Source organism: Geotrypetes seraphini, chromosome 7 (assembly GCF_902459505.1).
Source record: "Geotrypetes seraphini chromosome 7, aGeoSer1.1, whole genome shotgun sequence".
NCBI classification, from domain to species: Eukaryota; Metazoa; Chordata; class Amphibia; order Gymnophiona; family Dermophiidae; genus Geotrypetes; species Geotrypetes seraphini.
This window is the reverse complement of record NC_047090.1, coordinates 150,497,048-150,520,594: the sequence shown is the minus strand read 5'-3', so window position 1 is coordinate 150,520,594 and position 23,547 is coordinate 150,497,048. Positions and strand designations below refer to the sequence as shown.

General features: G+C 41.6%; 1 protein-coding gene across 1 annotated transcript in view; it reads right to left on the bottom strand.

The window, feature by feature from the left end:
- MTHFD1 (methylenetetrahydrofolate dehydrogenase, cyclohydrolase and formyltetrahydrofolate synthetase 1) overlaps positions 1 to 23,547 on the bottom strand; it is a 152,139-nt gene that overhangs the window by 80,533 nt on the left and 48,059 nt on the right. Inside the window, exons 6-11 of the mRNA XM_033951846.1 lie at positions 21,450 to 21,550; positions 17,247 to 17,383; positions 11,709 to 11,820; positions 5,698 to 5,825; positions 2,596 to 2,693; positions 2,038 to 2,211 (exon numbers count right to left, since the gene is read on the bottom strand). Coding sequence (XP_033807737.1) covers positions 2,038 to 2,211; positions 2,596 to 2,693; positions 5,698 to 5,825; positions 11,709 to 11,820; positions 17,247 to 17,383; positions 21,450 to 21,550 — 750 coding nt within the window. The remainder of the gene's footprint in view (positions 1 to 2,037; positions 2,212 to 2,595; positions 2,694 to 5,697; positions 5,826 to 11,708; positions 11,821 to 17,246; positions 17,384 to 21,449; positions 21,551 to 23,547) is intronic.

The following is a 23,547-nucleotide window of genomic DNA, read 5'->3' as shown; positions in this document are numbered from 1 at the left end:
ATCTCCCCTTTTTCCTATTGTTTTCATGTCACCATCCCAACCAAGTATGTCGGTCTTGTAATATTTGTGTTCATTATTTATTCCCTAATCATATTTGAACTTTTTATTGTACAACGCTTTGAATTTAAGAAGCGTTTAATCAAATTTTAATAAACTATGAAACTATGAATTATATGTGCTCAAGACGTGTGCTTTTGAGATTTCTTTTCCCCACCACTATATTGCTATAATTTATGTGAATAGTGTGATTTAAAAAAAATTTTTTTATCACGAGCCACAGCCAGAAACATGCACCTGAGATGTGGTTTTCACAGTACCGGCACCCCGGATCAGCCGATAATTTTGGGTTGTTAAAAGCCGGTGCTTCGCTTGGAGAATGACCTGCTAATGATAAAAAAAAAAAAAAAAGACAAAATTCTCATTTACTCCTCCCCCCTTTTACAAAAACGCGGAAAAGGTTTTTAGTGCCAGCCAGTGCGCTGAATGCTCTGCGCTGCTCCGACGCTCATAGGAACATTATGACTCTCTGAGCAGCGCAGAGCATTCAGTGTGCTGGCTGATGCTAAAAACCTTTTTTGCGCTTTTGTAAAAGGGGGGTTAAATATTAATGAGCCCGTTTTACTACCATTTTAATAATGACCTCGTTGCACTACATTTGCATGGCAGAGCCAAAGGCTGCTAGAAAGCTCGGAAAAGACCACAGTGAGCGGTTCTGATAATTAGGCAGTAAAATACTGGCATGCTAAACGGGCTGGAACCGGTTTTGCGACCATCGTTAAAGGAATGGCACGCTTTGAGAATCCAGCCCTCAGAACTCTGTGTCCTTATTTGCAGGATCCTTTCATCACAAGCCCCAGCTTGCCTCCCCAGGCTGAACCACCACAGCTCTTGCTCTCTTCCCCCTTCAGCTTGTTCTCTTTACCCTAAGCCGAACACCTCAATTAAGTTAGTTTCTCTCTCTGCAAATTGAACTCCCACTCACTTTCTGACAACCCTGTTTTCTTTTTGTACTTACCCCAATTTCAAGATCCTCAGTCCGGTGCCCCAGTTCTCTTATCCCAGTCTCTCAATACCTCTGGCTCTCTCTACACTCTAAACCTTGACCCTCCCCCACACACAAACACATAAGAACATAAGCAATGCCTCCACTGGGTCAGACCTGAGGTCCATCGTGCCCAGCAGTCCGCTCACGCGGCCGTCCAACAGGTCCAGGACCTGTGCAGTAATCCTTTATCTATATTCCTCTATCCCTTTTTCCAGTAGGAAATTGTCTAATCCTTTCTTGAACCCCAGTACCTCCAATTCTCTTTCTCCACCCCCAGCAAGACCTTCAGTTCTCTGCCTTTCTTCATTCCAGGCTCAAACATTTTCCCTCATCTCCTAAATTAGATCCTTGCTGCAATTAGAAGCAGGGCTGCTGTCTTCTGCCTCCGTGCAGAATTCTGTGCACAAAGGGAACTCTACATTACACAGCTATGGAGAATTTCCCCAGGAATAAACACATGCAAACCAAGAGGCTGATATTCCCAAAGTTAACTTCAGAAGTCAACCAGACAAATCTTTAATCCTGAAATTTTGTCCTGACAGCTCAATAGTTGGCCAAAGATAATTGGTTAAATAGAGGAGGGATCAGAAGCATGCCAGGGCATGGGTGTCTTAGCTGGAGAGGGCTGATATGCAATGCTATTGGGTTAAACAATAGTGGTTATGTCTGGTTGAAAACTTCTCTGTCCTAAAGTTAACTTCATAAGCTTCTCCAGTTAACTTTACCCAGTGGTTTTTTTAGTCTTGCAGAGTTAAATGGCTGTCTTGGCATATCCAATTATATATATCCAACAGCTGAATTTCAATCCCTATATTGCAAAGGTCAGCAGCTATAACCCTAAACAAAAACTGAACCAGGTGCTCTTGATGTGATACAAATCCAATTCACTTATCGACTTATCAATTCAATACAACAAATACGCAAAATTATGTGTTGCTCTCCATTAACGAGTGCATGTTAAAATTACATCTAATTTCTCAAGAACATCTCACCCTGTAACGACAACATATTTCCCATCTTGCTGGTCCTTGAGACGTTTAATGGTGGAGAGGAGAACTTTAGCCTTGGTTTGACCATAACACTCTACTTCTTCGGCGCGTAATCCAATTTCCATAGCCAACTGTCCAATGGGCTTGGGTATACAAGATCTTGAGATTTCTATATCACTTAAAGAGAAAAAATAGCAATGTTTATGGCTGCCTCACCTTTTCACCATATACAACATGGATCATCAAAATTCAGCCCATGAAGCTCATTGTTATAGCTCTTAACACTTTTCTTGCCTATGAAGGAAGGTTTCCATTTTATTTCCATGCGTGGAGTAATGAAAGCTAGTTTTGATGGAATTCCCAGGCATCACAAGTTAAAGAAAATGGCAGTATGGTATTGCTTCAATAAAGTCTGAGGTGGAACCTCCCCTCCCAGTGACCCTTTCATGTAACCTCTCTCTTGAAAGTGTGAGGATTCCTGATGTAGAAAATCTAATGTGTTTAATACTATTTTCTTCCTCTGAGAACATTCACTGTATATTTCCTGACCTAATCTCTTACCTTGGGACAGGTGTCTGTACGCAGAGTCTGGGATACTGAATATTCCACTTCCCTGGGCTGAATTTCTGCAAATAACGTTTCGCACTTTCCACTGTGTTCTACACATTATAGAAGATAAACACATCCAAGTAGTTAGCCACGTCATAAGTTGTTTTACTTCTCAATCGCCAAAAGAGGATTCTGCTAGGGTAGGCTCCATACTGAGATCAATTTAGGAACAGCTTTCACAGTGGGAAACAATCACCAGCCCTCAAGACCTTCTTGTTTGAAGTTCTTTTACTCCTAATTCCCTATCTGTCTCGCAACATCTCAGAATTTCACTTAATTTATGAAGGGTTACAACGTTAGATCAGAGAAGGTTTCCAAGAGAGGGAAAAGTAGGATCTGGGGTTAGGGAGGGGATGGTAAGAGGGGGGTTTAAGCTTTATCATGGTATTAAGCTTTATTAAGGGATTTCTTGAAGAGTATAGTTTTTATTTCCTTTCTGAACATCTTGTAGTCTGGGGTTGTTGTCAATAGGTTGGAGACTTGGTTGTCTATCTTCGCTGCCACACACACATATATATATATATATATATATATATAAGTCATGGCCAGAACAGATGACAGTGAAAGGAGAAAATTTACCTGTAACGAGAAACTGTGTTAGGGGTGAGACTTTGATTCTGAACTTTCATGAAATGTCAAGTTGACTGTACAGTCTTGTTTTGCTCAACTACATCTGTTACATCAATTGAAACCCATGTTGTCCCCTTTCAATTTTCGATCAGTAGCTCAAGCGATGGTACTATCAGGGTTGGACTACTGTAATACCCTATGCTTTGGATTATCCAAAATGAGGTGTCAGGCATTGCAGTTAGTTCAAAATGCGGCAAAATGACTTGTTACAGGAGCATCAAGAATTGCTCAATATAACTCCTGTGTTACGACAGTTACATTGGCTGACAGTGATGTTTAGAGTACAATATAAGGTTATATCTATTGTAAATCAAGCTTTGCATCATACAGTACCACTGTACTTTAAACAAACATTCTTGTCATCTGAAAATGTTGTTATTGGACATAAGAGTTCAACCGAGATAAGCAGAAATGAGAGGGTCTGATTTTCTTTCACAAGGGTTAAATTATGGAATGCTCTTGTGGGTCAGCTGCGGCTGAGTGCCGATAGGATTAGCTTAAATAAAACTTCTAAAGACTCAGTTTTTTGTAACTGCATTTTTGTGAGCGGGTTAATATTTCCCATTCAAGAGAACAAAGTATGTCATGAAAAGGTCCTGTTTGTTCTCTCAAGGTTTCCGCAGCTGGCATTGTGCTTGTTGCAGGTTTCTGGGTCTCTCTGGGTCTTTGAAACTTTGGTTTCTACCTGACAGTCATCATGCTGTGGCTTTCTTCAGAGTATGCTCTAAAGTCTGCAATGTGACTTTGGAAATAGTGGGTTCACTGACCTGATTGGGAACAGGGCAATCCATCAATTTGAATTTTGGTGGGAAAGTCCATAGAATGGAAAAGTCTCTGGTAGGTTTAAAGATGTTCTCCCCGTGGAACTGGGTTAGATGTTCTCTCAGGGTTTCGGTCTTTCACAACAAAATTCAAATTTCTGACCAACTGGCTTTCGCACCAAAATTCAAATTGGTGGACTGCCCTGTTCATAATCAGGTCAGTGAACCTATTTCCAAAGTCACACTGCAGACTTCAGAGCATACCCTGAAGAAAGCCACAGCATGGTGGCTGAAATGTCAGTTTCTACCTGACAAAACGCAGCGAGACCCGGAAACCTGCAACAAGCACAATGCCAGCTGCAGAAACACTGAGAGAATATCTAACCCAGCTCCACGGGGAGAACATCTTTAAACCTACCAGAGACTTTTCCATTCTATGGACATTCCTGACAAAATTCAAATTTCTGACCAACTGGCTTTCCCGCCAAAATTTAAATTGGTGGACTGCCCTGTTCTCAATCAGGTCAGTGAACCTCTTTCACTGCAGACTTCAGAGCACATCCTGAAGAAAGCCACAGCATTATGGCTGAAACGTCAGTTTCTATCTGACAAAGACACAGCGAGACCCAGAAACTTGTAACAAGTCCTGTTCTTTGTTTCTATGTATTATGAATGTTTGATTTGCAAACTAAGCATTAGACAGTATATAAATTTTTAAAAATAAATAAATTAAAAATGCCTCCCCACACCTCAACCAATTAGAAACCTCTTTATTCTTTTTAAATCAAGAGGTGAAGAGCCAGTTATTTAATGGCTTCTTAAATTTTGTCATATCATTCTGCCAAACAAGCACAATAACATCACCCTTGTTCTCATCTTGTCTCCTTTCCCTTAACTTTTGGAATCTCCAATAACAGATCTCAGCGTTCATCTAGGGACATATCTAAGTATGAGGCTGAATAGTCATTTTTTACTGCATTAGAAGTTAACAAAATTTTAGTGAGGGCCCTATTTAGGACACTTGTGAATCATGAGCAAAACCACCTTTACACAACCTTGTGCTAAATATTTAGCACCACTATACTCCACTATTTTACAATCAGCAAGCAAGGCTTTCATTTGTGTACGTGCTGAGCTCACTGCTCAGCATGGCTATTTCCCGCCGCGACGCCGGACTTGTAAGCTGCATGCCTGCATCGCCAGAATTTAGGTAGGCTGTTTTCATCCCCGTGGGAGTCCCGTGGGCTAGGGGGCGTCCCCGTGGGAGTCCCGTGGGTCAGGGGGGCATCCCCGTGGGAGTCCCGTGGGCCAGGGGGCGTCCTCGTGGGAGTCCCGTGGGCCGGGGGGGAACCTGCGGGATCCCCGCGATCCCCGTTCCCGTGCAGACCTCTACTTTCAATGCATATTCCTTGGGGAAATCCTGAAAACCCGACTGGAATACGGCTCTTGAGGACTGGAGTTCCCTACCCCTGACATAACCTATGACTAAAAAAAGCATATAACTTGTAGTGTTTTGTAGCAGTGCTATACATTAACCCTAGCAGTGATTTTCAAGATGGCTGACTTCAAGAACAGTTATGTTGAAATGCTGCTGTAATCTGTGTGGGTGCCATGTATGTTTCAATAAGTAAGCAATAAATGAAGTGTTCATTGATTAACACACCTCCATTAGCATTGCCACAGTCATGGGTCCCACACCTCCAGGGACTGGAGTGATGTACGAGGCTCTTTCCTTTGCTTCCTGATAAGCTACATCTCCTACCACCCTTTTCCCATTGGGCTTTGTATTATCTGCAGGAGAGAGAGAAACATACTCAGAGGTTTTACAGTCCACAGGCCCTCCAAACATAACCAATAACTCAAGGAACAGTGGTGGAATTTGCAACATATAGAGCAAAACACCTACAGCCAATATGTTTTGTTTGTCACGATGTTGCATCCACTCACTTCATCATCTACTTATACTAGCAGATAAAGATAATCATTTGAGAGACAGGAAGAGTGGGATCTAATGTCTTTCCAGTCCATGGCCTGCTGATAATGGCTATTAATGAACAGCTCTGCATGGAAGGTCACGAGCATCACAATCAATGCCTTCTCCAGAGCCTGGAAGGTTACTTCAGTGAGGTGCTCTGCTTTCTCTTGTGCAGAGAATTTACCAAAGCTAGAGACACACTTCAGGCGAGTGTATAAGGAAGGTGCCAACATTTAGGCACCAAGAATGTGTGTAAATGACCCATGGATGTGTGTGGGGGGGAGGGGGACTTGACCTCACTGTATGTATTACAGTTAGCCAGACCAACTTTGACATTTTAAATTTTACCCTGCAGATTGAACTAAATTTATCTGGTTAAAAAAGAAAGATGGTGGCACTAGAGGCATTCTTTGGACATGGTGCAGCCTCGATTGGACAGTGTCAATAGTTAGCTGCCAATATTCAGTTTAACCAAACTTGTTCTGCTAGCTTTAGACCAGATACGAGCATCTATGAGTCCAGACAGGGCAGGTGCTTCTTTACTATGTACGTTCAAATCTCAAAACCCCTAGTAGGATGCGGCAAACACATTAAGAGTAATTTTATAAAGGTTTTCCCAGAGGTCACATGGTAGCAGAGACGGAAAGGATGCTGACATTCTACCTTCTGGTCTGTCCCACTCTCTGTCAGGGATGGTGAGATGTTGGGATCTGTCAGTTTAGACTCTCCCCGGCAGCTTTCAACTGTCTTTTCGCTTATCAGTTTTGTTGACACATTTTCTTCTGATGTTCATCCAGTAACTTGCAGAAGCAGTCCCACACTAGTCTGTGCCCGAGGCAAGGGCTTTATTCAAGGCTTGCTTATTTATCTATTTAGATTTGCCTCCTGACAGCAGCAAAGACTTCTTGCATGTATGCTGCACCTCATCCATCCAGATTATTACATAAAACTTACTGTACAAGTACTTTTCCCAATATGGAGGTGCTACTGTTCCGCTATGATTTTATATACTCCTCAGTTTAGGGAAACAAATGCTTTATGGGGGTTCGGGGTGGACAGGGAGGAGAAAACATAAATGCTGGAGTTGATATTCAGCTGGTGGCGCTCAGAGTGGAAATTCAATGCCAGGCAACACCTGGGTACCGACATTGAATTTGGCCAGGTTTGTGGAGCTGGCTAGCACACAGAAGTCAGTCCTATCTTTAGGCAGCTATGTGGTCCTATTTATATGGTTAACTCGGCCAGTTAAGTTCTGAACGCCAGTACTTAACCAGCCAAGTGTTGACTCCCTGAATGCCCCCCCAAATAGCCAGTTTTGAGTTCAACACTAACCAGCTACTTTTAGTGGCGCTAACAATTAAGTGCCACTGAAAATGACCGTTTAGCCCCAAATAAGCGATTTAACTGGCCAGGAGCTGTTTTTGGCTGGTTAAAATTATGTTGAATTCTGACGCCATTGTATTACCCCTCCCCCCCCCCTCTTTCGGGCTAGGTTTCCAGTTCACTTTGTAATGTGATACCAGATTTGTTAATGCGCCCAAGAATAGCTTCCAGTTGCTGTGGAAACCGACTTCCCAACTATACCTCAGCAGCGTCTTGAAAAAAAATGACTCAGCCCACTTTAGACTTGGGAGAGCAGAAGTTACTTTTGAAGGTTTTCACCAATTAGCACCTCTGAGGTAATGCAAACAGCAACTTCTCCTCCATGTGCACAACACAGTTCAGCATGTTTATCAGTGGCAGTTAATTAACACAGTACTTTCTTGGTTTTTAAAAATTTTTTTAAGTTTTCGTTTTCTTATCATCCGTTCTGAATGCTTCATATCTTCTCTCATAAAAAATTTTGTTCTGGCTTACATGTGGATGCTTAGGAGTGGAGGAGCAAGCTGGCGTCTCAAATCCCACTGCCACGCCTTCTGATCTTGAGACAAGTCACTTAGGGATAGATTCACTAAAGTCCCCAAAGCGATCCGACCCATGTCCGATCCGTGTCCGAGTCTTTCAGGCCGATCGATTCAGTAAAGCTTGTCCATGCAAATGATTTGATCATAAGCACGCCCCCATTCGCGCGCACAGATCGCTGTAAGAGCGATCGAACCGCATGCGCCACAGTATCCTTGTTGGTTTTGAAGCAAATTACGCATGCGCTAGCTCTTAGGACTTTACTGCGTAGTAATGGGGCGGGGTTTAATCATGCAGGTCATTGGCGGGAGACGAATGCGCCGACCGCAAAGCATTGTTGTGGCCCTAAAAAGAAAGGATACACCAACTTTTTAGCTGAATTTTTCGATTGTTATATTAACTGTCCAATGCACTTGGAGAGGGCGAGGTTAATCCTTGATTTTCTTGCAATGCGCATTTGACATCCGCAATTTACTCCCGCGCTCACAATGCGCATTTGAAAAAATATAATTTTTTTTTTTTTTTTAAATATCTTTATTCATTTTAAAGCCAAAAATAAGCGCAACATATTATACAGACATTTTACACTTTAACAGCACTTAAATTCTATCAAATTATATTTTATGACAAATACATATATCATCCCCACCTTTCTATATATTCAACAATTGCACTCAGATTAAAATTATCTCCCCACCCACCCTGGACGTGTACGATCAAAGGGCAAAATTAACAATCACTCCTTACAGAATTTTTTTTTAACGCTTATGTAGTTATTTTATAGATTTATATATATTTTTTTATATATATTAATTTTTACAGTGGTGTAATACGGGGTTCTAAACCTCCATTCAGCTATTGCTAGGCAGGAGAGTCGGCTAGGAAAGTAAAGCGACTGGTCCTTGGCAGTCGCAACTTTTGGGATCGGAAAGTCCAGTCGGTGTAGCTGCATTTGTTTCATGAATCAAGGCCTTCACAAATTTGCATGCCATTTTACTCATCTGCATGCGTGGATCGTATCAGGATGAAGGTTAGCGAATCGGGCCGGGGTCACAAACTGATTGCTACACTATCGGTTTGCTTAGTGAATCTAGGTTTAACCCTCAGTTGCCTCGGGTCCAAACTTAGATTGAATATCCTCCAGGATAAGGCACCTACTTATACACCTGAATGCAACTCACCTTCAGCCACTATTGAAAAGTTATGAGATAAATCCAAAACCCTCCCCTTCTGAGGAATTTTCCTACTGTAGATTTTTAGGTGACGCACACAAGTGTAGCTGATTTTGATTTTAATGCTGATCCTTTATTTTGGATTGGCTTGATAATTTGTGGCTCTCGCACATAAGTTTTGTTTCTGAATGGTGCCATTAGGAGACTCCATTCTGCAGCAGCAAAGCACTTAGTGACATCACAAAGCATCTCTTCCACATCTGGAGGCATGCAAAGGGTCGGCAGAAAGGGTAAATCCCTGGACATCCCGCTAGGATGCAGAATGTTATGTACCATTTTGGAGTATGCAAGACCAAACAGAGAATGTCACTGAAATCAACCGTTGCCTGGGGTATAATTCTGTCCAGCAACTGTGCTGCCCCTGTGTACTTTTCTTCCCCACTTTCTTCCTACAAGCATAAGATGGAGGCTTCCAGTGATGATGTATTTCCTTCAAGGTGATGTATCCCATCCAATCCTACATCTTCAGACAGCCTCTCTGGTTTTATAGTCAAAGAACAGGCATCTGAAAGATTTTGGGGCACCGAGTAGCCAGTCTGTCATGTATATTTGTTACAAATATTTTGCACTGAGGCAGGTCATAATCCGTTGAAGTCAAAACCTTCCTGTTCATTAGGAAAGAAATAGAGAACCCCCCCCCCCAGATCAAAATGCTTTTGTACTATTCCACCATGGTAAGATCACATATTGAGAAATGTTGCAAAGCAGCGACCAGAATTGCACACAATGATGTAATGTAACAGAAAAAGGTACAAAGAGCAATCCGAATTATTTAGGGAAAGGAATAATTTTCGTGTGAGGAAAGCCTAATGAGGTTAGAGCTCTTCAAGCTTGATAGCTGAAGGGAGATATAGTGATGTGAAAAAGATTGTTCCCCCTCTCCCGATTTCCCCTATTATTAAATATATATCACACCGAAAGGGTTCTGAATTTTACTGAAGTACCCTTGTCTAATATTACATTTTTAAACTCATTAATAGTTTTCAAATTACTGTACTTCATTTAGGTGTGAATGGCTGCGGTTGTGTGATATTCTTGAGTCTCCGTCGAACAATAGTGTGTAAACTTATGGAAACGTTGATTAAAAACAGATTGGATACGATTCTAGATGTCGAGAAGCTGAGGGACCCTCAGCAGCATGGGTTCACGAAGCGAAGGTCTTGTCAATCCAATCTGATAAGCTTCTTTGACTGGGTAACGAAACAACTGGACAGGGGGGAAACCCTGGATATCGTGTATTTAGACTTCAGTAAAGCTTTTGATAGTGTCCCACACCGTAGGTTATTAAACAAGATGAAAGCGATGGGATTAGGAGAAACTTTGACTGCATGGGTTAAAGACTGGCTCAGTGGTAGACTTCAGAGGGTAGTGGTAAATGGTACCTCCTCAGAAACATCGGCTGTGACCGGTGGAGTGCCGCAGGGCTCGGTCTTGGGTCCGATACCGTTTAATATATTTGTACGGGACCTGCCTCAGGGACTTCAAGGTAAAATTACACTATTCGCCGATGACGCTAAGCTATTCAACGTGCCCGACACTTTGAGGCAGGACCTACTTTTACTGGAACAATGGTCTAAAACTTGGCAACTGAGCTTTAATGCCAAAAAATGTAAGGTTATGCACCTTGGTAACGGTAACCCCAGCAGAACATACACCCTGAACGGGGAAACCTTAACAAGAACCGTCGAAGAATGGGACCTGGGTGTAATCATTAGCGAAGATATGAAGACGGCCACTCAGGTGAAGAAAGCTTCGGCCAAGGCTAGACGAATGCTGGGTTGCATCCGAAGAAGTTTTGTCAGACTAAAGCCTGAAGTCATAATGCCGTTGTACAGGTCCATGGTGAGACCTCATCTGGAGTACTGTGTTCAGTTTTGGAGACCACAACATCAAAAAGACATGAAGAGAATTGAATTGGTCCAGCGAATGGCCACCATGACTAAATGGAATTGGTAAATCCAAAGTAATCCTTCCACTAGCACATCCTTATGTATGAGGCATGAGAAACAGTAAAACCTTGGATTGCAAGTGCTTTGCAAGACAAGCAAAACATTTTATTAAATTTTAACTTGATATACAATCAATGTCTTGCAATACAAGTACACACAGTATACACACATCATGACTGAGCTGATGGTTCTCTCTCTGACACTGCAAGAGTGTTGTGACTGTTCTAAACAACCAAAATCTTGTAATATGAGTACATACAGTATACACGTGTCACATCATCACAACTGAGCCAATGATAGTTCTCCGACACTGTGGGAGTGTAGTGACTGTTCTAAATGAGCGAGGTCTTGCAATTCAAGTATATATAATATTTTGTATTAAAGCTTTTGGGTTGTGGAAAGAATCGTCTGAGTTTCCATTATTTCCTATGGGGAAATTCGCTTTGATATACGAGTACTTTGGATTACAAGCATGCTTCTGGAACGAATTATGCTCGCAAACCAAGATTTTACTGTATAATCCATCTGGGCTAAGCATTTAACTAACCTGGAAAGCAAAAGCAGTCCTGCTCCTTTCTATTCTGTAATGGCATTGGGCGGCTATGAAGAAACTTACCCGGAATATAGTTGATTCCACAGTCTATGACGATAGCACCAGGTTTTATCCAGTCACCCTTGACCATTTCAGCTTTACCAGCTCCCACAACAAGGATATCAGCTTTGTTAACCTGTCAAAACAATGTCTCATTAGCATTTGAATTACTGCTATCGTGGCAGACTGATAAAAACTGGAACAAGGCCACTGAATGTCTACCTCCATTCTTTGATGGATACCCCAAGTGATTTCATTTTAAAGGCTCTAAGTAAAAAAATATTCCTCTGAAGCTGGCTCTTCTGTATTGTTTGTTTGTTAAAGTTTTATTGTCCATCCTCCCAGAGGAGTTCAGAACGGGTTACAGCATTACATACAAAGTACCGATTAATATACCGAATGACATACAGTTATAGGCTTACATACATAGTACGGAATGAGTTACAGAGTTACATACTCAATACGTTCAATAGCGAGAGGTTTCAATTCCGGGAGATTAATACATGGTGCAAGAAAGAAGAGGGTCTGATTGCAAGGGGGTAAGGGGCATGTAAACCACCCCTGCAGAGGCTGCATTTCTTCCCAGTCCACAGTGCTTCACCAGGTTATCACCCTGGAATGGCTGCGCTGCTCCTGCGCACTAGAGTATCTGGCAGGAAATCCAAATCTAAATCTCGAGGTAGAGCTAAAATCACAAGAAGAGAGAGATACAATCGACCGTAGGCAAATTGACCATAGGAAGTGGAACGCTGTTTGGTTTGGGGGAGCCCAGGAACTCCGCCCTAGTCCCAGCGGGATCCTGTTCCCAGACTCTACCCCCTACCTTCTCCCGGCATTGTACTTTTAAATCTTTGGGGCAGTGTCAATGAGCGGGCCTGACCCCAGAAGTAAAATGAAGGGTTCCAGGGCAGGCCTGCTCATGGAAGCTGCACGGCAACTGCCCGGAAGATATAAAACACAACATCGGGAAATGGGTGGGAGGGCAGGCCAGCGACCGCCAATTTTTGGGGAGACCACGGATCCTGTGGCCTCCCCAGTTCCGATGCCTATGCAATTGACTATGCTCAAAACCCCATCCGCCCAGTTGAAAAGACCACCCAGAGCAGCAGTGCTCTCAAATCTGATAAGTTTCAAAAGAAAAGAACCAACATTACTCGAGCGCCCGTGCTTTTCTCACAAGATCGATATCAGTGGAATATTTGGCATCCTACAGTCCACAGCACTCCTAGAAGCAGAAGATAATTGTTCTGGGTCAGTAAACAGAACATAAAAGGGACAAGAGAACCAGCTTGTGGATGCCGACAACTGGAATAGGGAGGGGAGGTAGAATTTGGAGAGGAAGAGTGAATTGGGGGACACAAGCTGGCAAATGGGGGAGGGGTGGAAAGTGTTGGAATGGATGAGTGTGTTTGCTGAAGGGTTGGACACTTAAAAGAGGAGTGATCGTCTGGTTAGGGCTTCTAATCTAATGCTTAGTTTTGTATACCAAGACTTCAATCCAGGAAAGCTTGACTTGGTTTACAGTAAATTTTAAAATTAGGCTAATAAGGATAAAAAAGAAAGGTATCGAGGAAGATTAACTCCCAAAGTGCTTATTAAACAAAATGGTTTTCAAAGACTTTACAAAAAAAGGAAGGGAACCAGAACTTCTTAGGAAAAGTGGAAGATCATTCCAAAGTTGGGTAAACCTAAAAGATAAAGATTGGCCAAAAGTCTTGATTCTTTTGATACCTTTACTAGAAGGACAAGATAGCTTGAGTTGTTGGTCACCCCTTGCAAAAGAGAATCTAAAGAGATTCCAAAATAGAGGAACTAGGGGAGTAAAAATGCCGAAGAGGATTTTAAAAATGACACAGGCGCATTTAAACTGGACTCTAAAATACACAGGGAGTCAATGAAGATTATAGAGCAGTGGTGGTTTGCACAGAGTATATATATATATATATATTTTTTTTTTGCCTCAAGTATGCAGAGCTTTTTTAGTTCTGATGTTATATTACGGGTCTCAAGAATGCAACAGAGTGAAAACCAGAACTAAAGAGCAAAAAATTCATAGTCTGCTATTGAGATAAGACAATGAAGAAGCCACTGCTTGCCCTGGGACTGGTAGCATGGAATCTTGCTACTCTCCGATTCTTCATGGAATCTTGCTACTCTTTGGGGTTTCAGAATGTTGCTACTATTTGAGTATCTGCCAGGGACTTGAGATCTGGATTGGACACTGTTAGAAACAAGATACTGGGATAGATGGACCATTGGTGTGACCCAGTATGGCTATTCTTATGTAAAAATGAAGCCAGCTAGAAATCAGAGATGAACCTAGAAGAGAGTATGACTTTTTTCTCTCTACCACCTATTCCGCTCGGATGAAAAGTCTGGCCACCAACTTATGATACCAGATACATACATCTTTTATATATCCAATTAGGAGAGAAAGCAACTTATCCGATTAAACAAAGACAAAGTGAGGGCATGATTTGCAGTTATAAGCCCAACCTGCTCTCATGCCCCTAGACACAAGACCATGTTTCCTAAATGAGACACAGACAAATATTTACGGAGCAGCTCAGGAAGTGATACAACCACAAAACTGAGGGCAGCGAGGAAAGCGAAGGAGGCAATTGAAGATTAGAAAACATTTTGGCCAATTCTGAAATTTACACTAAATGAAATGGTTAACATATTTTGTTGTTGCAGAAAACAAAAATTGGAAGTGACTCTACTTAACTTAAAGCAAAGGTACATATCTCATAAGTGCTCAGAGAATAAGTTGTCAGACTGCGGGACAAGCCCGCATGGTGGAGCGTCTGAAGTAATCACAGCACTTGAGAAACAGCATATAAGTTTTTCATTCTTGTAGCCATAAACGTGAAGATTCAAAAAAATCTTATAACTTACCTGACAAATATGCTGAACAGGACTCAGAAATACGTTCTGGGTTCCGACGCGTTTCACCTGGGCTGCAAACGTCTTCATTTTGCAGTACGGGTTCTTTGAAACAGCCCAGGCGAAATGCGTCAGAACCCAGAACGTGTTTCTGAGTCCTGTTCAGCATATTTGTCATATAAGTTATAAGATATTTTTGAATCTTCATGTTTATGGCTACAAAAATGAAAAACTTATATACTGTTTCTCAAGTGCTGTGATTACTTCAGACGCTCCACCATGCGGGCTTTTCCCGCAGTCTGACAACTTATTCTCTGAGCACTTATGAGATATGTACATGAGCAGTGTTCTTGAATCACCTTTGCTTTAAGTTAAGTAGAGTCGCTTCCAATTTTTGTTTTCTGCTCTTCGCTCCTTTGGGAAGTGAGTTCTGTTGAGTTTAGTTTCTTCCCGATTGATTTGGGGCAACATATTTTGTTTGCATAAAATACTCAAATCCACAATTATATATGGCCTACAAAGCACCTCCTCCACATCCGGAGTATGGCAATAACAAAAGCAAGTGTTTCACTGGATTAAAATATAATCTTTCCTCTGACAAAAAAAAAGAGAAAACAGATGCCATCTTATTCCATTATTTGACTGTACCAAAATTATATCCCCCACCTCCCCCTGCATAATGAACTCACAAGTACAACCCTGTAGCTATCTCTCGATAAAACAGAGCAGCAATTATATATCTGTCATGGTGATGATGGTAGTGGGGGGGGGGGAGGAATTATATTAAACATGGATTCTACTTTCTAAATCTTATTTTGTTTTCGTACTGTGCCTAAAGCAAAGTACAGTTTTGCACACAACTCCAATAATTTGCTCGAGGTGAACAACAAGGAGGCAGAAATGGTTCCCACTTAGGAACAATCTGCCCTAAGAAACTTAATTAAGCTACACACTTTACCAGTAATTCAGGTAATAGTCCACCTTCACATTGATTGGGGGAAGGTGACGAGAGAAAGGATCCTGCCATCTTGCCTTTTACATTTACAGACCCATTGCATTCTCCTTTCTGTTTTCTGAGGGTGAGCTCTGGAAAACAGGCAAAAGGCACAGGAAACAAACACCTCTGCACAGACGAAATTCAATACACAAGAGCAGACGAGGCCAGGTCTTCAAACTTTAATAGCAAAAGAGTAAGTGCAATACAAATGAATGTGTTAATCAACCAGTCGTAAAAACATCTGGGAAGTCACAGGACTCGACCCGTTAACGTGATTCGGCTAATACGCCTGCATCGGGAGTCCGTACATAGAAATACGACAGCAGATAAAGGCCAAATGGTCCATCTAGTAAAGATAATCAATTCTGTAAGGATAAAGATCTAGAACAGGGGTGTCAAAGTCCCTCCTTGAGGGCCGCAATCCAGTCGGGTTTTCAGGATTTCCCCCAATGAATATTCATCAGCTGTATTAGCATACAATAAAACCAGCGCATGCACATAGGATTTCATGCATATTCATTGGGGAAAATCCTGAAAACCTGACTGGATTGCAGCCCTCGAGGAGGGACTTTGACACCCCTGATCTAGAAGGAACAGGATGTTTCTACGACTGGTCAACTGACGCATTCATTTGTATTGCACTACTGGTTGTTATTAAAGTTTGAAGACCGGGTGGCCTCCTCTGCTCTTGTGTTATTGGAACTCTGGAAATGCCCAGACATTTCCACTGCACCAGCATTCTGAAATTTGCGGTTCCACTGTTTCAAACAGGAGCGGGCATAAAACCCACGACTGCTTTAGGGATGGGGAGAAAAAGAAAATGAAGCAGGGAGAAATCAGCTGGTGCTCACTGGGACTCCTGACCTTTGAAAGGATTTATGTTCTCACTAAGCCATCGGCTTGAGAAATTGCTCAAATAAAGCAGAGCATTTAACCTTGAACATTACAGTGTTAATGTGGTGGGGTGTGGATTCAGACTACAGATTACTAGCCCCAGAGCCTAGTTTGGCAATCAACAGAACTCAATAAAATTAAGAAATATCTGAAGCCAGTTGCGACGCACATGAACCTGTGGGAAGTCAGCAGCCAGGTACACCTCCCAGTCACCATCCGAGTGTCAGCTTTTTAAATCATACTTGGCCAAACCCAGAATGTATATAGGGTTACCATATGGCTCTAGAAAGAGGATGGATCGAGACATCCGGGTTTTACTTCCATTGAAAGCAGTGGAAGTAAAACCAGAATGTCTCAATCCGCCCTCCTTTTTCTGGAGCCATATGGTAAACCTTAAATGCACATTCATGTCTAACACAAAGGCCTTTGCTGCAGGTATGTGGGCAGGGTAAAGGGATGGCATGATGATAAAAAGGTAGCATTACACTCAATTCTATGGCGTACAAAGCAGCAGGCTGAAAATGGACTCATCACACTTACTTGCTATTATTGTCATTCCTGCCTCATCACCTCATTGTCTCTATCGAAAAGGGTCCAGGGCAAGCAGAACTAATAATTGGTTTTAAAGGATTCTTTATGCAGCTTTATATTCTATGCACCATAGGCTAGAATTAAGCATGTTTAAGCCTCATTGTTCTTTTGCCCGATTAAAAGAGATTCTAGAAATCAGGAAGACAGGTTATCAATACAGATATAATTGCAGGTTAAGAGCTATGAATTACTACCTCCTCATTCAGCTGGACAGTCTTGGAGTGACAGGTTGTGACGGTGGCATGGTTCCACAGTAGCAGGTCATGCATAGGTGCACCAACTATCTTACTCCGGCCAATCACCACAGCTTTTTTACCCGGGATCTGAACCCCTAAAAAAGGGAGAACAATTCATTTCTGTAATGTATGGAGGTGAAATAACAGTCTAGTTGGGTAGCACCTCATATGTTCCGAGTGGCACATTTTCTAGACGGTTTTAGATCTGAAACATCTGAACACAGAAGCATTCTGAACAGCTGTTCTTCTCATCAGCCTTTTTCCTTTCCCATTTGTCTCCCCATCAAGGCGATTTTAGGTCAGTGTTTCTCAAGTTGGTCCTGGGAGTACCTCCCTTGCCAGTCGGGTTTTCAGGCTATCTACAATAAATATTCATGAAAGAGATTTGCATACAACGGAGACAGTGTATGCAAATCCATCTCATGCATATTCATTGTGGACAGCCCGAAAACCTGTCTGGCAAGGGGGTATTTCAGGACCAACTTGAGAAACACCGATTTAGGTTGCTCCTGTTTTTCTCCTACATCAGTACTGCAGAATATAGAGGTGAGATGTGGCATCCATTACAGTCCTGTTTTGGACCATTCTGTCTATGGCCCAGATTAACACTAAATATTATTTTAGGACTCAAATTCCTGCTCCCTAATGGGTTTTTCCTTATTACTGTTTACAGGAAAGAACTTAAAACTGAATTAGAAAAGGGTCAATAATAACAAACATTAATACATTCCTTAACTAGCTTTTGGGAATTATATATTCTTTTAGGTCAAAACAACATGGGATGATTAAGGTTAAAAGAATATGTGAAAACACCAAATGAGTCATATGATGGTGTGAAGAAGGATGTTTATGTATGGGGATGGGGTTGTTAACTCATTCTGTGTTTCTTTTAAACGATTTGATGCTTTTTAAAATTGGAATGGCTTCTGGTCTTGGTTAATTCTGAAGTTCCCCTTACAGTACCCTGATCATAAAGGTCATTGATGCATCCTACATGGATGTGATATTTTTCACTTCTTTGTGCCGTTGTCCTGTGCATTTGCAAGCTGTTCTTTCCCTTTAGCTATCTGGCATTCCCTTTCACCTTTTCAGGCTTGAATAATGTTTATTACTGTAAAGGAGGAGTTGTTACTATTTGGGTTTCTGCCACGAACTTGTGGCATGAATTGGTCACGGTGGGAATAGGATACTAAGCTAGACAGACCTTTGATCTGACCAGTATGGCTATTTATGTTTTTAGGAGAATGAACAGGGTCCCCATATTGAAACATCCTTCTCAGCTGGATAATAAAGATTTTGCAATATTTTATTCTTTCAGAGTTTGTCTGAAACTGGTTTCTTATTAGTTTTTTCTTTGAGGTAAGTGGCTACTGGAAAGTTAGAACTTGAAGAGCAGGAAATATTTCATTGATTCATCCTATAAAAGCAGTAGCTATAGAGTTTATAAATTTCTCTCAATCTTTTGATTGTATGTTACTAAACAGGGACACTCTTCCTGTGGTATTTTTTCCCCTAACAGGGGTAGGCAATTCCGGTTCTCGAGAGCCGGAGCCAGGTCAGGTTTTCAGGATCTCCACAATAAATATGCATGCGATAGATTTGCATCTCAAGAAAGTAATGCATGCAAATCCATCTCATACATATTCATTGTGGAAACCTGAAAACCTGACCTGGCTCCGGCTCTCGAAGACCAGAATTGCCTACCCCTGCCCTAACGCAATAAAATATTGGAAAGAAATTGTACATAAGAGATTGAAAAAGTGTCCGAGAGCAAAATAACTCTCCAAAAAAATGTAACTGAATGGGCCAGTGTTCTAGAACAATAAAATCCTCCCAAATGCCAATGCATTTCTCTGGGAGATGGCATTCTAGCAGCTGTAGCCTAGAAAGGTTGATACACAGTGATTTTCAAACTGCACCTCCCATGTCCTTTCCTGGGCACAAAAAACATAAAGAGCCAGAACTAGATGCAGATAAAAATGCATACATGACACCCACACACATACAGGCAAACAAGAGGGGGAAAGAAGAATTTTGCCTCAAAAATAGCGCAAAAGAAGGCAAATGAGATGTCAGAAAGTCAACCAAATAGTTACTTTATTTTGTCATTAAAAAAAAAAAGATCACTAAAAGGTGATAAAGTCTATAGCATAAGGTCCATCTTGATAAGGGTACAACTTAGTCTAGGACCACCTAGATTGTCCCAACTAGGATCCCAGTTTCGGCATCCGTAGAATGGACACCGCTGTGGATGATGAAGAGCATAAGTCGGCAGGCAATAAATGAACAGTCTTAGCGTGGGACAGCGTCTGTGGAGGCAAAAGCACGCCAAACAGCAGAAAGCCCCAGCCCTAGGTGGTCCTAGACTAAGTTCTACCCTTATCAAGAGGGACGTTATGCTATAGACTTTATCACCCTTTAATGATTTTTCATTATTGACAAAATAAAGTGTTTGGTTGACTTTCTGACATCTCATTTACCACCCACACACATATATAAGAACATAAGAATTGCCACTGCTGGGTCAGACCAGAGGTCCATCGTGCCCAGCAGTCCGCTCACGCGGCAGCCCTCTGGTTAAAGACCAGCGCCTTAACTGAGACTAGCCCTACCTGCGTACGTTCTGGTTCAGCAGGAATTTGTCTAACTTTGTCTTGAATCCCTGGAGGGTGTTTTCCCCTATAACAGCCTCCGGGAGAGCGTTCCAGTTTTCCACCACTCTCTGGGTGAAAAAGAACTTCCTTATGTTCGTATGGAATCTTTCCCCTTTCAATTTTAGAGAGTGCCCTCTTGTTCTTCCTACCTCGGAGAGGGTAAACAACCTGTCCTTATCTACTAAGTCTATTCTCTTTAGTACCTTGAATGTTTCGATCATGTCCCCTCTAAACCTCCTTTGTTCGAGGGAGAAAAGGCCCAGTTTCTCTAATCTTTCAATGTACGGCAACTCCTCCAGCCCCTTAACCATACACCACATGCATATACAAAATGGATTGGAAATTTTTTACAAGAGACATGGTTCTCATGATTTCCCCACAAAGAACCAACGCCTTTTCCCTTATCCCTGATGGACTGGCTCTTAGTGAAGCTCAGGAACTAACTAGGTGAGGAGAATAAGCTCAGGTGGGTCCCCCAAACTCGACTGAAACACAGCTGAAAAATGATTCAGGAGAACAAGCCAAAAAAGGAACCCCAAGCTCAGAATAAAACTGGCTCAGGGGAACAACACGTTTTCAATTGCTGTAATTATCCATTTGAAGTTGAAACACTATGTCAGGAGCTGCAGTGTTAGTCCAGCATTCAACCGCTGGAGACAGACAGAAATACTGCAGATGTGCGATTATGATGCATGTGGTTAATAATACCATCTTACAACAAACCAAAGGACCCGACACGGTCCGTGTTTCGGTTAACACGCTTTCTTCAGGGGTCCAGGTTTCGAATTAAACAGCAATTCAAATAAATAAATATAAACCTGTACAAATCTGGGCTAATCACTAGCTGGCAATCTCAGCATAAACTTGCAACCGTTGCAAGTTTATGCTGAGATCGCCAACTGGCGATTACCCCAGAACATAAGAAATGCCTGCACCGGATCAGACCTGGGGTCCATCCAGTCCGGTGATCCACACACGCGGAGGCTCAGCCAGGCCATACCCTGTTGAATACATTAGTCACTCGTATCCCTCAATGTGTCCCGCAAGAAGATGTGCGTCCAATTTTTCCTTAAATCTTAGAATGGTGGTTTCCTTCACCATTTCTTCCGGGAGAGAGTTCCAGGCGTTCACCACTCGCTGTACAGGTTTATGTTTATCGGTTATGTTTATGTTTATCGGTTGCTATGTTGCAAGTTTGTGCTGAGATCGACAGCTAGCGATTACCCCAGATTTGTATAGGTTTATGTTCATTTGTGATTATGTTGTATATTCAGAAATAAATCAAACTTTTGCCTTGACCTACCCATATTGTCAATAAAACATACTAAGTTAATCTAATAAAATGCATTTCCTTGTTTATGGCAGATTAATGCATAAACCAAACAACTTTATTAATTTTAGCAGAGGAAATTAAATGGGATAACAGCTTCAAATAAACTATGCCACTGTATATACATAAAATCACAAACGATGCTAAAAAAATGAACCAAAGAACATAAGCTCTCACCTGTCTGTCTGATGAGTTCCAGGCATCCCTTAGGTGTGCAGGGAATGAAGCAATCACCTAGGTCACCTCTTGCAAGTTTTCCAGCATTGATACTAGTTAACCTATATGATTGGGAGGGGGATTGGGAGGAAAAGTCATATGTCAAAGTGATGAACTAACAACTCGGCAGACTATGTCAATTCAGCTAGGGCAGTGGCATACACAATCCTATCCCTCTTGCGATTTATCAACTTTGTATCATCAGCAAATTTAATTATATCACTGGTTATTCCTATCTCTAGATCAGTGGTTCCCAACCCTGTCCTGGTGGACCACCAGCCTGTTGGGTTTTCAGGATATCCCTAATGAATATGCATGACATAGATTTCCATATCTGTCACTTCCATTATATGCAAATCTCTCTCATGCATATTCATTAAGGCAGGGGTGTCCAATGTCGGTCCTCGAGGGCCGCAATCCAGTCGGGTTTTCAGGATTTCCCCAATGAATATGCATGAGATCTATTAGCATACAATGAAAGCAGTGCATGCAAATAGACCTCATGTATATTCATTGGGGAAATCCTGAAAATCCGACTGGACTGCGGCCCTCGAGGACCGACATTGGACACCCCTGCATTAAGGATATCGTGAAAACCTGACTGGCTGTCCTGGGGGACCTGATGGTCCCCCAGGACAGGGTTGGGAACTACTGTTCTAGATCATTGATAAATATATTAAAAATCAGTGGTCCCAGCACAGATCCCTGGGAAACCCCACTATTTACTTTTCTCCATAGAGAATACTGAGCATTTAAATCTACTCTCTGTTTTCTATCTTTCAACCAGTTCTTAATCCCTAATGAGACATTACCTCCTATCCCTATCTAATTTCCTCAGAGTCTTTCATGAGGTACTTTGTCAAATGCCTTTTGAAAATCCAAATATACAATATCAACCAGCTCACCTTTATCCACATGTTCATTCACCCATTCAAAGAAATGCAGTAGATTGGTAAGGCAAGAATTCCCTCAACTAAATCCATGTTGGCTTTCATTAATCCATGCTTATGTTTGTCATTTTGTTCTTTATAATAGTTTTTACCATTTTTCCTGGCACTGACAAACTCACTGGTCTATAAGTTCCCTGATCACCTCTAGAACCCTTTTAAAAAAATCTGCGTTATGTTGGCCAACCTCCATTTTTCCATACAATGTTAGATTTCAAAGATAAATTACTAACAATAGCTCTCAAGTTCATTTTTCAATTCTATCAGCACTCTGGGATGTATACCATCCAGTCCAGGTGATTTGCTACTGTTCGATTGTCAAACTGGCCTATACATCTTCCAATATTACAGAGATTTGTTTGTTTCTCTCGCTCATTACAATACATTGGTGTCTTCTATCCCGCCAATACCTTTCAGTTCTAGGCAGTTTACAAAAGAATTGGCCTGGGCATTCCCAGGGAGATTACAAGATTGATAGTTGGAAAATGCATTAGGATCTGGGGAGTCGGGAAGGTTTAGTTAGATCAATTGACAAATTTCTTGAATAGCCTAGTTTTCAATTCTTTCCTGAAGGTTTTGTAGTTGACTCATCAGCATTGAATACCATTTCTGGCACCGTTATCTCCCCTACATCCTGCCTGATGAAGACTGAAGCAAAGAATTCATTTAATCTCTCCGCTATGGCCTTCTCTTCCCTGAGCACCCCTTTTACCTCTCTGTCATCTAGCAATCCAACCAATTCTTTTCCCAACTTCTTTCTTTTAATATACCTAAAAAAAGTTTACTATGTATTTTTGCTTTCAGCACAATCTTCTTTTCAAGGTCTCTCTTTGCCTTCCTAATCATGTCTTACATTTGACATGCCATTCCTTGTCCTGTTTACAATTGTTTTCAGTCAGATCCTTCTTCCACTTTCTGAAGTATTCTCTTTTAGGTCTAATAGCTTCCTTTACTTTACTTGTTAAGCATGCTAGCTGCTGTTTGGTCTTCCTTCCTCTTTTTTAATATATGGGGATTTTGTAAACCACATAGTATTTATAGTATTTATGCGGTATATACATTTTTAAATAAATAAATCTGGTCTGGGCTTCCAGGATGGTATTTTTTTGAAC